This window comes from Heptranchias perlo, chromosome 11 (genome assembly GCF_035084215.1).
Source record: "Heptranchias perlo isolate sHepPer1 chromosome 11, sHepPer1.hap1, whole genome shotgun sequence".
NCBI lineage: Eukaryota > Metazoa > Chordata > Chondrichthyes > Hexanchiformes > Hexanchidae > Heptranchias > Heptranchias perlo.
This window is the reverse complement of record NC_090335.1, coordinates 2,252,760-2,269,327: the sequence shown is the minus strand read 5'-3', so window position 1 is coordinate 2,269,327 and position 16,568 is coordinate 2,252,760. Positions and strand designations below refer to the sequence as shown.

Here is a 16,568-nt window from a genome sequence, read left to right as displayed (position 1 = left end):
TGTACTCCAGTCCTCTGGATATAAAGGCCATCACTCCATTAGCCTTCTTGATTATTTTCTGTACCTGTTCATGACATTTCAATGATCGATGTATCTGAACCCCTAAGTCCCTTTGGACATCCACTGTTTTTAACTTTTTACCATTTAGAAAGTACCCTGTTCTATCCTTTTTTGATCCAAAATGGATGACCTCACATTTGTCCACATTGAATTCCATCTGCCACAGTTTTGCCCATTCACCTAATCTATCAATATCGCTTTGTAATTTTATGTTTTCATCTACACTGCTTACAATGCCACCAATCTTTGTGTCATTTGGCTGACTCAATAAAATTTGCAGTGAACCAACCTCCCAGATTTACTTAGTCACCAGCAAGAGATAAATAATCTCAAACTTAACTTCCAGGAAGAGAAAACTCTGAAACTTACCCTTGATTCTGTAATATAATTGAGCAACAATTATTGCTATGTGTAGCAACGTTATGAATGTGTTTGTGAAGATTCCGCTCTTGTTTCCAGCCAGATCATAAATATAATCCTTCAGCACCTGTATCTGGTTTCAGTAGAATAACCAGGTATCAGTGTAACAGTGATCAGCCCTCCCATATCCAGGTCAGACCTTTTCTTGCAGATTGCTTTCTCCATCTATATTTTTCTGATATTTTCATTCAGTATATTTTCTTGTACGAGTGAATTTGAACCTGACAGGAACACAAATCCGAGTATGTCCTCTCACTTTTCCTTGTGTTCTCGTTGTGTGCATACAAGATTTTTTGAAACGTAGTTTCCAGTTTAATCTTAAATTACTTTTCTCTTACCAACTATACTACCCATCTTATGTAATGCTCACTGCTTACATAGAGGCACACAAACTAGCGATATTGGTGATATATATCGAAAATATCCTGTAGTTATAGTTATTGTTGTTTTTACAGTGTATCAGATGTGCACATCTGTGAGGAAACAAAGAGGATCTCATTTTATTTTGTGGTGACAGATGCCGACAATCCCGTTCCCAAGAGACATGTGGAAGTAGCAATCAGGTATACTTTAAATTATTTGTGCAGAAAATGCCACAGCGAAATTTGCAATAAGACATCCCCTTGATTAAGCTGAGACTTCAGTTAATGAACACTTGTTGTGTTTTAAACATTTCAGGATGGTCAGAGCCCGATTCAATAACGCCTTTTCCCTGGATGACAGCACATTGGAGTTTGTGGGTATCAAACCTACCTTGGCCCCAGTCAAAGAACAATCCTTTAAAGTATGGCTGGTTGTATTCGGTGTCGTCATTGGCTTGGTTGTGGTTGGTTTAATTGCTATAATTGTCACTGGTCAGCGTGAAAAAATGAAGTAAGTATTTTAAAAGACTTTTCTTTCCCTTTTCCTTTCCAGGGTCGAATAGCTGAGCTGAAAGGAAGGATGAATATTCTGGAGCTAACTCTTGGGGATCAGAGAGTATTTAGGAAGGACTTTCCCTCAGGAGATCACATGGGTGGGAGTAGAGCCCATGAGGGCACTTTGTAGATAGTCTGTTGAAGGAGCGTACCCGATGGGCCGAATGGCATTCTCTTATTCTTGCTTCATAGAATCATAGAATCATAGAATCATAGAAGTTACAACATGGAAACAGGCCCTTCGGCCCAACATGTCCATGTCGCCCAGTTTATACCACTAAGCTAGTCCCAATTGCCTGCACTTGGCCCATATCCCTCGATACCCATCTTCCCCATGTAACTGTCCAAATGCTTTTTAAAAGACAAAATTGTACCCGCCTCTACTACTGCCTCTGGCAGCTCGTTCCAGACACTCACCACCCTTTGAGTGAAAAAATTGCCCCTCTGGATCCTTTTGTATCTCTCCCCTCTCACCTTAAATCTGTGCCCCCTCGTTATAGACTCCCCTACCTTTGGGAAAAGATTTTGACTATCGACCTTATCTATGCCCCTCATTATTTTATAGACTTCTATAAGATCACCCCTTAACCTCCTACTCTCCAGGGAATAAAGTCCCAGTCTGTCTAACCTCTCCCTGTAAGTCAAACCATCAAGTCCCGGTAGCATCCTAGTAAATCTTTTCTGCACTCTTTCTAGTTTAATAATATCCTTTCTATAATAGGGTGACCAGAACTGTACACAGTACTCCAAGTGTGGCCTCACCAATGCCCTGTACAACTTCAACAAGACATCCCAACTCCTGTATTCAATGTTCTGACCAATGAAACCAAGCATGCTGAATGCCTTCTTCACCACCCTATCCACCTGTGACTCCACTTTCAAGGAGCTATGAATCTGTACTCCTAGATCTCTTTGTTCAATAACTCTCCCCAACGCCCTACCATTAACGGAGTAGGTCCTGGCCCGATTCGATCTACCAAAATGCATCACCTCACATTTATCTAAATTAAACTCCATCTGCCATTCATCGGCCCACTGGCCCAATTTATCAAGATCCCGTTGCAATCCTAGATAACCTTCTTCACTGTCCACAATGCCACCAATCTTTGTGTCATCTGCAAACTTACTAACCATGCCTCCTAAATTCTCATCCAAATCATTAATATAAATAACAAATAACAGCGGACCCAGCACCGATCCCTGAGGCACACCGCTGGACACAGGCATCCAGTTTGAAAAACAACCCTCGACAACCACCCTCTGTCTTCTGTCGTCAAGCCAATTTTGTATCCAATTGGCTACCTCACCTTGGATCCCATGAGATTTAACCTTATGTAACAACCTACCATGCGGTACCTTGTCAAATGCTTTGCTGAAGTCCATGTAGACCACGTCTACTGCACAGCCCTCATCTATCTTCTTGGTTACCCCTTCAAAAAACTCAATCTTGTTATGTTCTTAGAGTTAAAGGCGTCATAATCATAGAATCAAAGAATCACAAAGCACAGGAGGAGGCCATTCGGGCCATCGTGCCTGTACCAACTCTTTGAAAGAGCTATCCAATCTCGAATAATCTTCGAGAATCTATTTCGCTTCACAGCGTCAGTTCTGTAGGCCGACAAATTCAATGGCGCAGCGCCCATTTTTCGTGGCTGAACGGGTGCCTGAGCAGGACGGCAGGAAGCCCGCGCACATCTCCAGCCAGAAGTGCGCTGCACGCCATATTGGATCGGGCATCTCCATTGGTGCAGGACTGCATGGCAGAAGGTATTTCAGGGGCCGAGTATCTTATTTAATTTCGAGTCTTGTGCATCTGCCAGGACCTGTTTAAGATTTCGGTCTGTCCCAGCACCTGACTCGCTACCTACTGAATTCGCCCAGAAACACGTGGCACTAACCGGCAGGAAGGACCTGTCACCGACACTAGTTAAAGGGATCATACTGAACTTACAGGTTAATGGCTGGCTTATCATTTCAGACTGCTGGTTAACTACTGGGCGTTTCTTGGTCCATTTTATCACTCTGGAAAGTTAAGTTTGATGCCGAGAAGATGATTTTGCTGGTGTTTTACTGTTTTTGGCTGCATCAGAAATAGTTTGACTGCAGACATGGATGGTCTCATGGATCTGCCTTCGGGGCTGGAGGATGAGGGGGAGCAGCAAGGAAGACAGGAGAGATCAGGAGCAGCTGGGAGAAGAGGGAGGAGGAGGGCACTGCGCGGGAGGCCATATCCACAGCGGGTCTTCAGGGAGCATTTCCCCAACCTCAACTTCACTGAGTAGCAATGTACGAGGAGCCTTCGCTTCACCAAGGAGACTGTCACTGAGCTCTGTCACCTGCTGCAGGCACAGCTCGAGCCTCGCAGCAGGGCATGGACAGCAACAATAACAACAACTTGCATTTATATAGCGCCTTTAACATAGTGAAACGTCCCAAGACGCTTCACAGGAACAACTGAAGTCATGGAATCCCGGTGGAAATTTAACCCCATTGCGGCCAATTGCTGCCTCCGCAGTTGAGATCAGCTGACGCAGCAAAACCCGGGGAATGACCATGGGATCTCCTGTATATCTCAACTACTCACTGGATAAATGTGTTGAACCATTGGGGGAACTTAAATATTAGACCGTAAAACCAAGAATTGGGCAACCGGGCTTCTGCCCGATGTTCCGATCCTCACTGTGCCAGGATTGGAGCTTTGCACAACATATCTTTTAGTGTCTAGTTCTAAATATTGAACATTACTGGGCAGATAAGTGATTCTCCAGCTTCCCCGGGACAATGTGTTGCTCAGAATCCTTACCTTTCGATAGTTCATCATGAAAAAAGGGTTATTGGCATAGAGGAGTGAGGTGAATTTTTTTGTGAATTTTTGTGAGTTGTCTGCTCTGAAACCCTAACTCCAAACTATATTGTGGAGTTTTGTGCATTGGTGTTGACATTTTTTAAATTAAACCAAAATAAAATAATAAATTAGTAGTGGGAGCCATAATCTTTAGCCTGATGAAAACATTATGGTGCCAACAATATCACACTCTTGTCTATTTAAAAATAAATTTAAAACAGAAATAGACAGTTTCCTAGAAGTAAAGGGAATTAGGGGTTACGGGGAGCAGGCAGGAAATTGGACATGAATTTAGATTTGAGGTTAGGATCAGATCAGCCATGATCTTATTGAATGGCGGAGCAGGCTCGAGGGGCCGATTGGCCTACTCCTGCTCCTATTTCTTATGTTCTTATTTTTAAACCTGGTGAAGTGCCCTGCAAGCCTTGTTACCATGGTGATACTGACCCTGTACAGAATGTACTAGCTCAGACTGATGGGATGAAAGTCTATGCTGGGTGTTGGCTGTAAAGTTCCTGAGTTTTATCGACTAAAATCAGTTCCTTCTGAGGTCCACAGTACAAAACTGCCCCTAATTTAGCACTAATTGGCATTAAATTAGAAATCTCATTCAGTGTGGGTAATCTTGAGTTTGTGCAATAGTGTAAAACGGGTGACAGCGAATCAGCAGCCTGATTTACGTCTCTCCCCATTCTTATTTCTATTGAAGTCAATAAAAGTAAAAATATTTGACGGTGCTTGTCCTTAGCTCACTAGTGTTTGTGTAATGTTGGTGCAAATGCTGAGCCTGTGGTTTTTATTGTGGTTCCACCTATGTTTATAGGTCATTAAAGATCGGAATGAAGTTGGAATGTGTCTATCAGCTCTTATGGGACATAAACTCAATGGGTCAAGAGACCATAAACAAACTCATAGGTCAAACTGCACCGTGTGGTGCTCGTAACCAACAGTTTAACATGTTTGTGTGAAATCCTTTTTCTGCATTTTAACAAATTTAAAATTTTATTTTGAATGGGGACATTGGCTTGTGTTAAATAACATTACATGTTTGTGCTAGTATCACTTACTGTGATTTCAAACTCTAATGTCATCTCTCCTGTAAAAATCACGTAGTTGCTTCTTCATCCTGGGTGAAACCATGCTCTGAAATTCTTCCCTGCATCACATCCTAATTAAATTCCACTGTGCCGATGAAAACATAACAGGAACAAAATAAAAGTAGCTTCTAAATATTAATTTGCCTGTGTGAGGTGGGACATCCTACATTGGTGAATAAGAGTTTTAACACAGGTGTCGACACCCTAACAATGAATCGAATCGAACCAAGATTGGAGATTAATTCAATTGTTGTTGTTTAATACATTGTTATCTTTCTGACAAGTTTTATCTGTTGTAGGAAAGCAAGAGCTGCAGAAGAGGAAGAAGGAGAAAATGAAGACAAAAATCTCAAAGGAACTGAGAATGGGATCTACTGTAACAAACTGGATGGGAGTGAAGGCTTGAAAAATGAAGCTTTCTGTCTGGATGATGACAAGTTAACACAGCTATAAAACCAACTCTTCCTTATCATCTGCTTAAAACACCTCTTTGCTGGCTATTGTATTTTAAAGGAGCAATTAACTCTGATATTAAATGTTATTAATATTAAATACTAACATAAGTCATTTCAAAATGTTTATGTTAGTTTGTTTTGTGTTGAATAGACAGAAATGTGAGGTGATAACAAATTAGAGGCCTTATTGCAGCAGATCTGGAGTCACTAGATTGGGTCTGAGGATATAATCTCTATAGCTGCCTGTCTTCAGTATCTGATGAACATTTACTACAGAAGGGATACAGGGGAAGACTGAACAAATCCAGCTATCGATCCCACACCGACCGCAGTGATGAGCAGCAGAGATATCAGATACCACAGAATCAGAACATTTCATTCAAATGAGAAAACATTTTCACCTCTGCATGTCTGCTCTTATCCATTTAACACAAAATGGATCAAAACAAGGGTTTCACTGAGGAACCATATAAATTGGAAGTTTATGGAAAGAAAAACTTAAAGTGATTACTAATAATACACACCCACAGACCTAACTCCTCATCGAAACAATGCACAGTGTTCTTCAACAAAACCAGAAATTGCTGGAGAAGCTCAGCAAGTCAGGCAGCATCTGAAAGGTCTCCGACCTGAAACATTAACTCTGTTTCTTTCTCCACAGATGCTGCCTGACTTGCTGAGCTTCTCCAGCATTTTCTGGTTTTGTTTCAGATTTCCAGCGTCCACGGTATTTTGCTTTTGTCGCAATATTTTTCACTGTTTTGTAGTCTTCTGGCAAGCCCAATAATATCTTCATTAATTATCCTGAAGTAGCTGATTAGTGATCCAAACAACATTGGTTTACTGGACATTGTCTTTATTCTAACAATAAAAATACTTAAGGATTTCTGTTAATGTCTAACAGTGCTTTATATTGAGGTTAGGAGAGTGAATATTATACTTTTAGTTTTGAACTGAGTAGAATAAAGAGAGTGGACTCTATTTGCATGGATTGAGAAGCCCTCTCTGAATGGAGATCTTGCACTTTACAACAGATAGATTCACATCCCTATTAGTGTCATACGTTTTATGCAATGAAAACTAATATTCTGGTTGCCAAGCAAATTTGACCTGTTCCTGCAAAATAGGAGAAAAAAGGTCCAGATGCCAGCTTGGCCCAGGAATTGGATGGCTCTGGGATTCCCCATACTGCCTGCATTCCTATCAACTGGGGTGGGTTAACATCACAACTCCCCCATTCCTCACTCACGCACATTCCCACACTTTTCAATTCCTAGGCCTTGCAGTTAATTTGTCCGCTATCTAAAGAGGCTAAACCTAAATTAATCTCACCAATTTATATCAATCTCTGACACTAATGTCAACTGTAAATTTATAATCAGACAGCAGTTAATGCTGAGTTACTCGGACATAAGCAAACTGCTGTTATTTATTTAGTTAATTAACCCTATCTATGAATTATTTGCATACTCAGGCCTAGAAATTCGATTGTGTCCAGAGGTGGGCGTGCAGGGGGTGGCGGGGGGCGTGCACTGCACACACCTGTTAGTGTTGACCCAGGCAGCGTGTAATATTGGTGCTGCCTGCTGATTATATTCACCCTCTGGGGGACCGGATATTGGGTGGACTTAAAGGCAGGCAGCGCCTCGTGAAGAAATCTGGGTGGGGGGGATTATTTCCCCTGTGTTCTCAGCAAAGGAAAATCGTACACCCATTTATAAAGAACAAGTTCATGATTTCCACTAACCGAGCACATAAAAGAAATCCCCCTTTCCCACAGTCCTGATTTCCATTTGTATTCTGAAAGGTTTTTTTTGGTACCGCTGCCTTTTAAAAATGTCTCCCTTTTTAGGTCCCCATGTGATGCACACTATTGAAATTGAGAAGACTGATAGGTGATTCCCTGTCAGTCTTTTGCAACTCCTGAGCTGCTGGCTGGGAGGTACATAAGAGGGACTTGAGTTAGTCCTCCCCTCCCATGGCTCCTTCTATTCTCTGTTCCACTCACAGAGCCCAGTGACACTCACTGTATGAGGCTTCAATGTACGTTTAGACATTACGGTGTTAGTATATCAACCTGGTGAGTCGCCTGTCTCGTGACGCAGGACTCTTAAAGGGAAAATTCCAATCCTCCTACCTTCCCTTTGATTTCTTAATTATTATTTTCATACAACCCAGGGGTGGAATGTGAGCTGTGAGGTGGATGCAAAGAAGCTCCAATATGATTTAGACAAGTTGGGTGAGTGGGCAAGAACATGGCAGATGCAGTAATATGTGGATAAATGTGAGGTTATCCACTTTGGTTGTAAAAACAGAAAGGCAGATTATTATCTGAATGGTGATAGATTGGGAAAAGGGGAGGTGCAACGAGACCTGGGTGTCCTTGTACACCAGTCGCTGAAAGCGAGCATTCAGGTGCAGCAAGCAGTTTGGAAGGGGAATGGTATGTTGGCCTTCATTGCAAGAGGATTTGAGTACAGGAGCAGAGATGTCTTACTGCAGTTATACAGGGCCTTGTTGAGACCACATCAGGAGTATTGTGTGCAGTTTTGGTCTCCTTATCTGAGGAAGGATGTCCTTGCCATGGAGGGAGTGCAACGAAGGTTTACCGGGATGGCAGCACTGACGTATGAGGAGAGATTGGGTCGACTAGGCCTATATTCATTAGAGTTCAGAAGAATGAGAGGTGATCTCATCGAAACATATAAAATTCTAACAGGACTGGACGGACTAGATGCAGGGAGGATGTTCCTGATGGCTGGGGAGTCCAGAACCAGGGGTCACAGTCTCAGGATATGGGGAATGCCATTTAGAACAGAGATGAGGAGAAATTTTTTCACTCAGAGGGTGGTGAACCTGTGGAATTCTCTACCACAGAAGGCAGTGGAGGCCAAGTCATTAGATGTATTCAAGAAGGAGATAGATATATTTCTTAATGCTAAAGGGATCATGGGATATGGGGAAAAAGCAGGAACAGGGTACTGAGTTAGACGATCAGCCATGATCATTTTGAATGGTGGAGCAGGCCCGAAGGAACGAATGGCCTACTCTTGCTCCTATTTTCTATGTTTCTATGTTCTATTGTGTGCAGTTTTGGTCTCCTTACCTGAGAAATGATATACTTGCCATAGAGGGAATGCAGCGAAGGTTCACCAGACTGATTCCTGAGATGGCAGGACTGTCGTATGAGGAGAGATTGGGTTGACTCGGCCTGTATTCACTAGAGTTTAGACGAATGAGAGGGGATCTCATCGAAACATATAGAATTCTGACAGGGCGAGACAGACTGGATGCAGGGAGGATGTTTCCCCTGGCTGGGGGGTCTAGAACGAGGGGTCACAGTCTCAGGATACGGGATAGGACATTTAGGACTGAGATGAGGAGAAATTTCTTCACTCAGAGGGTGGTGAACCTGTGGAATTCTCTACCACAGAAGGCTGTGGAGGCCAAGTCACTGAATATATTTAAGAAGGAGCTGGATAGATTTCTAGACACAAAAGGCATCAAGGGGTATGGGGAGAGAGCGGGAATATGGTATTGAGATCGAAGATCAGCCATAATCATATTGAATGGCGGAGTAGGCTCGAAGGGCCGAATGGCCTCCTCCTGCTCCTATTTTCAATGTTTCTATCACTCATCATGTGTTGAGCTCACCTAGAGACACGTGGCACTAATCGGCATGAGGGACCTCTCACCTGCGCTAGTTAAAGGGATCATACAGAACTAACAGGTTAGTTGCTGATTTATCATTGCAGGCTGCTGGTTAACTGCTGGGCGGTTTCTTGGTCTGTATTATCACTCTGGAAAGTTCACTTTATTTAAGGAGAGAAAGATTTTGCTGGTGTTGTACTGTTTTTGGCTGCATCAGAAATAGTTTGACTGAACTTAAGAACATAAGAGATAGGAGCAGGAGAAGGCCATTTGGCCCTTCGAGCCTGCTCTACCATTCAATGAGATCATGGCTGATCTGATTTTTACCTCAACTCCACTTTCCCGCTCTTTCCCCATATCCTTTGACTCCCTTGCTGATCAAATATTTGTCTGACTCAGCCTTGAATGTATTCAATGACTCAGCCTCCACCGCTCTTTGGGGTAAAGAATTCCAAAGATTCACAACCCTCTGGGAGAAGAAATTTCTCCTCATCTCCGTCTTAAAGGGGTGACCCCTTATTCTGAGACTATGCCCCCTAGTTTTAGATTCCCCCATGAGGGGAAACATCCTCTCAGCATTCACCCTGTCAAGTCCCCTCAGAATCTTGTATGTTTCAATAAGATCTCCTCTCATTCTTCTCAACTCCAATGACCCAATCTGCTCAATCTTTCCTCATAAGAAAATCCTTCCATACCCAGAATCAACCTAGTGAACCTTCTCTGAACCATCTCCATTGCAAGTATGTCCTTCCTTAAATAAGGGCACCGGACCTGTACGCAGTACTCCAGGTGTGGTCTCACCAGACTTCCCTGCTTTTATACTCAATCCCCCTTGAAATAAAGGCCAATATTCCATTTGTTTTCCCAATTACCTGCTGTACCTGGATGCTAACTTTTTGTGTTTCATGTACGAGGACACCCAAATCCCTCTGCACCACAGCATTCTGTAGTCTTTCTCCATTTATATATTTTGCTTTTTTATTCTTCCTACCAAAGTGGATGACTTCACATTTTCCCACATTATACTCCAACTGCCAAATTTTTGCCCACTCGCTTAGCCTATCTATATCCCTCTGTATTCACTTTGGGCGCTAAATTGGACCGTGTAGCGTCCATTGTTTCAGCGCTACACGGCCTCTCCGACATCCAAGATGGCGTCTTGGATGCGCACGCATGTTTCCTGCGTGACGTGCGCCGGACGCCATCTTGGTATAGGAGTTTCCGCAGGCACAGATAACAAACGCTGGAATCATGTAAAGTCGGGAGAAAATGGCTTCAATCAGTGTGCAACGCTAATTTAAAGTGATAGACACCATTTTGGGATTTAACGATCAACTCAACACACAGTCGTAACCCCGACCATCTGAACGTGTCTTAGAGTGCCTGGAGGACCCCCCACCAGCGCGATTTAAAGGGACCATGCAGGATTTACAGGTTAGTGGCTGGATTATTGCTTCTGGCTGCCGAGACATTTATAACTGTTTTTGGAGGTCTCCTAGACTTGAATACTAGGACGCGGGGACATAGCCTAACATTTAGAGCCGGGACGTGCAGGAGTGAAGTTAGGAAATGCTTCTACACGCAAAGGGTGGGAGATGTTTGGAACACTCTTCTACAGACGGCAGTTGATGCTAGCTCACTTGTGAATGTTAAATCTGAGATTGATAGATTTCTGTGAACCAAGGGTATTAAGGGATATGGGGCTAAGGCGGGTATATGGAGTTAGGTCACAGGTCCACCATGATCTCATTGAATGGCAGAACAGGCTCGAGGGGCTAAATGCCACTCCCACTTGCTGCCTCCTGATATGCGCCACCTTCTCCTGCAAGAAAGCGGGACGTGTGTCTGGGTGGTGTGCCGGACATGGTTGAATAGCTGCCAGTGGGTGTGGCCTGTGAGTTGTGGGTGGGTGGCTTGAAACAGTGGTAATGTGTAAGGGTGAGAGGAAGCATCTGATTGGAAGAGTTGAGTACTGATGGAAAGAGTTTGTTGGTATGTGGGTGATGGGGGTGTAGTGTGTGGAGCAGTTGGTGGGAGACGCCACTTGACAGTTGACCTCACTCACCTTGACCACTTGTGTCAAAGCATTGAACTTCTTCCTGCACTGCATCCATGTTCATGATGCTGTGCGCCTGGCATTGACTTCGTCCCCCGCTGCCTCCCACTGCCTTTTGGATATATGTCTGGAGGGCCTCTTGCTGCCCACCCCCTGCGGGCCTGGTACCAACTCAGATCGGCAGATCGGTGAGGTCTGGTGTGCAGATTGGAGGATGTGGGATATAGTCGTGCACAACCTTTATTCAATGTTTTAACATAACTCACCAGTGTGTAAACATAGGGATGGGATCTACATCTGTGTTTTACGTGTGTGATGTCTGATCTTCGTTCAAACTCCTTGCAGACAGAAGACTGTTATTTTCAGCAAATAACAGGTACCAGCTACCTTTAAGAGATTTCTCAGAAACATCCTCCCTTTAAGAGATTGCACTCCCCCTGCTGGTGGAAAGTGTGAATTGCATTGATTCCAGGTGCGAGGCCTGGTGTGGAACGCTGATTGCAGGTAATTGCTTTGGTGGGTCCAAATTTGCGTTCTGCCTGCCCCGGGGCCATTGGGCGCGGGGTATTAGCGCATCACACTACCATGACCAAAAACAGCCCCACTTTGTGTCCTCTTCGCAACTTGCTTTTCCACCTATCTTTGTATCATCAGCAAATTTGGCCACAAGACAATCTGTTCCTTCATCCAAGTCATTGATATATATTGTAAATAGTTGAGGCCCCAGCACTGATCCCTGAGGCACCCCACTAGTTACAGATTGCCATTTCGAAAATGACCCTTTTATCCTGACTCTTTGTTTACTGTTAGTTAGCCAATCCTCTATCCATGCAGTATATTACCCCCAACACCATGAGCTCTTGTGCAGTAATCTTTTATGTGGCACCTTAACGAATGCCTTTTGGAAATCCAAATATACTGCATCCATTGGTTCCCCTTTATCCACCCTGCCCGTTACTTCCTCAAAGAACTCTAATAAATTTGTCAGACACGATTTCCCCTTCATAAAACCATGTTGACTCTCCTTGATTGTATTATGAGTCTCCAAATGTCCTGCTACTACATCCTTAATAATGGATTCTAACATTTTCCCAATGACAGATGTTAGGCTAACTGGTCTATAGTTACTGCTTTCTGTCTCATTCCCTTCTTGAATAGGGGTGTTACATTTGCGGTTTTCCAATCCGCTGGGACCTTTCCAGAATCTAGTGAATTTTGGAAGATTACAACCAATGCATCCACTCTCTCTGTAGCCACTTCCTTTAAGACCCTCGGATCAAGCCCTCAGGACCAGGGGTCTTGTCAGCCTTTAGACCCATTAGTTTACCTAGTACTTTTTCTCTAGTGATAGTGATTGTTTTTAGTTCCTCCCTCCCCTTTGCCCCTTGATTTTCTACTATTATTGGTATATTATTAGTGTCTTCTACTGTGAAGACAGATACAAAATATCTGTTCAATTCCTCTGCCATTTCCTTGTTTTCCATTATTATTTCCCCAGTCTCATCCTCTAAGGGACCAATGTTTACTTTAGCTACCCTCTTCCTTTTTATATACTTGTAACAGCTCTTACTGTCAGTTTTTATATTTCTTGTTGTTTACTCTCATAATCTATTTTCTCCCTCTTTATTATTCTTTTAGTCATCCTTTGCTGGTTTTTAAAGTTTTCCCAATCTTCAGGCTTACCAGTAATCTTTGCCATGTTGTATGCTTTTTCTTTTAACCTGATACCATCCTTGACTTCTTTGGTTAGCCATGGTTGGTTCACCCTTTTCATGGAGTCTTTCCTCTTTCCAGGGATATATTTTTGTTGAGAGTCATAAAATATCTTTTTAAATGTTTGCCACTGCTTATCCACCATCATACCTTCTAATCTGTTTACCCAATCCACTTTAGCCAGCTCTGTCCTTATGCCATTGTAATTGCCCTTATTTAGGTTTAATACAATAGTTTCAGATCCAAGATCCTCACTCTCAAACTGGATGTGAAATTCAATCATATTATGATCACTGTTTCCTAAGGGATCCTTTACTTTGACGTCATTAATTAATCCTGTCTCATTGCCCATTACCAGATCTAAAATGGCCTGTTCCCTCGTTGGTTCCATAACATATTGTTCCAAGAAACAATGCTGAATACACACTATGAACTCATTCTTAGGGCTACTTTTGCTAATTTGATTTGTCCAATTTATATGAAAGTTAAAATCACCCATGATTATTGCATTACCTTTTTTACAAGCCCCCCTTATTTCCTGATTAATATTTTGCCCTACAGTGTAGCTACTGTTCGGGGGCCTATATACTACTCCCACCAGTGATTTCTTTCCCTTGCTATTTCTTATCTCCACCCAAATTGATTCTACATCTTGATCTTCTGAGCCAAGATCATTTCTCACTATTATACCAATTTCATCCTTTATTAACAGAGCTACCCCACCACCTTTACCTTTTTTCCTATCCTTCCGAAATGTTAAATAACTCTGAATATTTAGCTCCCAACCTTGTTCACCTTGCAACCACGTCTCTGTAATGGCCATGAGATCATACCCATTTGTTTCTATTTGTGCCATCAATTCATCTATCTTATTATGAATGCTGCGTGCATTCAGATAAAGAACCTTTAATTTTGTCTTTTTACCATTCTTTCCTACCCCGGCCCCATTTGCTAGTGCACTCTTGTGTTTGTACGTTCTGTCCCTTCCTGACACACTCTGTTTATCATTACCCCCATCACTTTCCTGTACTACTTCCTTGTCTTTTCTCTTTATCAATCTAAACTTCGCCCCACCTGAGCCCTCCACCCCTCTATTTAGTTTAAAGCCTTCTCTAAATCCCTAGTTATTCGGTTCACCAGAACGCTGGTCCCAGCATGGTTCAGGTGAAGCCCGTCCCAACAGAACAGCTCCCTCTTTCCCCAGTACTGGAGCCAATGCCCCATGAATCGAAACCCACTTCTCCCACACCAATCTTTGAGCCACGCATTCATCTCTCTGATCTGATTTACTCTGTGCCAATTTGCTCGTGGCTCAGGTAATAATTCAGAGATTTATTACCTTTGTGGTTCTGCTTTTTAATTTAGTCCCTAGCTGTTCAAACTCCCTCAGCAGAACCTCTTTTTTAGTCCTACCTATGTCATTGGTACCTACGTGGACCACGACAACTGGATCCTCCCCCTCCCACTCCAAGTTTCTCTCCAGCCCTGAGGAGATGTCCTTAACCCTGGCACTGGGTAGGCAACACAGCTCTTGGCTGCAGAGAACAGTGTCTATCCCTCTAACTATACTGTCGCCTACTACAACCACATTCCTTTTTACTCCCCCCTCTTGAATGGCCCCCTGAACCACAGTGCCGTGGCCAGTTTGCTCATCCTCGCTGCAGTCCCTGCTCTCATCCACACAGCTTGCAAGAACCTCGTATCTATTGGACAAGAGCAGAGGCTGAGGCTCCTGCAATGCTCCCTCCTGGATCCCCGCACCTGCCTCACTCAGTCACACCCTCCTGTCCCTGACCACGTGCCAATTCTACAGTATTTAGTATAAGGGGCGTCACTGCCTCCTGGATCAAAGTGTCCAGGTAACTTTCTCCCTCCCTGATGCCTCGCAATGTCTGCAGCTCAGACTCCAGCTCCTCAACTCGGAGCCGAAGTTCCTCGAGCTGCAGACACTTACCGCAGATGTAGTCGCCCTGGACAAAACTGTCCAGTAGCTCCCACATATTGCAGCTGCAACACATCTCCTGCCCTGTCATAACTATTTTATTTATTTAATTAATTACTACAATGCCAATCAAATTATTTATCAGTTTGATCTAAGTATTATCCTTGTTTAATTTATTTAATTAAGTTTAGTTACATGCTGTATGGTTTTACAATAAATTAGCCCACAGTCCGAAGAAAAAGAAATACTCACCACCAATCACCACCGGCTTTACCTCTGACGACACTCTTAGATTTTTATCAGAACGCAGTCGGTCCGTTCTCACTCTGGTGAACTCTCACTCTCACTCTGGTGAACCCTCGCTCTCACTCTGGTGAACTCTCACTCTGGTGAACTCTCACTCTCACTCTGGTGAACCCTCGCTTTCACTCTGGTGAACTCTCACTCTGGTGAACTCTCACTCTCACTCTGGTGAACCCTCGCTTTCACTCTGGTGAATTCTCACTCTGGTGAACTCTCGCTCTCGCCCTGGTGAACTCTCACTCTGGTGAATTCTCGCTCTCACTCTGGTGAACTCTCGGTTGGGTGAATTCTCGCTCTCACTCTGGTGAACTCTCGCTCTCGCCCTGGTGAACTCTCGCTCTGGTGAACTCTTGCTCTTGCTCTGGTGAGCCCCTGCTGTGGTGAACCCTCGCTCTGGTGAACACTCACTCTCACTTTGGTGAACTCTCGCTCTGGTGAACTCTCGCTCTGGTGAACTCTCGCTCTCGCTCTGGTGAACCCTCGCTCTGGTGAACTCTCGCTCTCGCTCTGGTGAACCCTCGCTCTGGTTAACTCTCGCTCTCGCTCTGGTGAACTCTCGCTCTCGCTCTGGTGAACCCTCGCTCTGGTGAACTCTCGCTCTCGCTCTGGTGAACTCTCGCTCTGGTGAACCCTCGCTCTGGTGAACTCTCGCTCTCGCTCTGGTGAACTCTTGCTCTCGCTCTGGTGAACACTCGCTCTGGTGAATTCTCGCTCTCGCTCTGGTGAACCCTCGCTCTGGTGAACTCTCGCTCTGGTGAACTCTTGCTCTGGTGAACTCTCGCTCTCACTCTGGTGAACTCTTGCTCTCACTCTGGTGAACACTCGCTCTGGTGAATTCTCGCTCTCGCTCTGGAGAACTCTCGTTCTGGTGAACTCTTGCTCTGGTGAACTCTTGCTCTCGCTCTGGTGAACACTCGCTCTGGTGAATTGTTGCTCTCGCTCTGGTGAACTCTCGCTCTCGCTCTGGTGAACTCTTGCTCTGGTGAACTCTCGCTCTCCCTCTGGTGAACCCTCGCTCTGGTGAACTCTTGCTGTAGTGAAACCTCGCTCTGGTGAACTCTCGCTCTGGTGAGCCCCTGCTCTGGTGAACCCTCGCTCTGGTGAACACT

The 16,568-nt window shown here is 44.0% G+C and overlaps 1 protein-coding gene across 1 annotated transcript in view; it reads left to right on the top strand.

Moving 5' to 3' along the window:
• Positions 1-6,682, top strand: part of cltrn (collectrin, amino acid transport regulator) — a 95,281-nt gene extending 88,599 nt beyond the window's left edge. The window contains exons 4-6 of the mRNA XM_067992426.1: positions 936-1,043; positions 1,159-1,353; positions 5,639-6,682. Coding sequence (XP_067848527.1) covers positions 936-1,043; positions 1,159-1,353; positions 5,639-5,792 — 457 coding nt within the window. The 3' untranslated portion in view covers positions 5,793-6,682. The remainder of the gene's footprint in view (positions 1-935; positions 1,044-1,158; positions 1,354-5,638) is intronic.
• Positions 6,683-16,568: the final 9,886 nt, after the last annotated feature.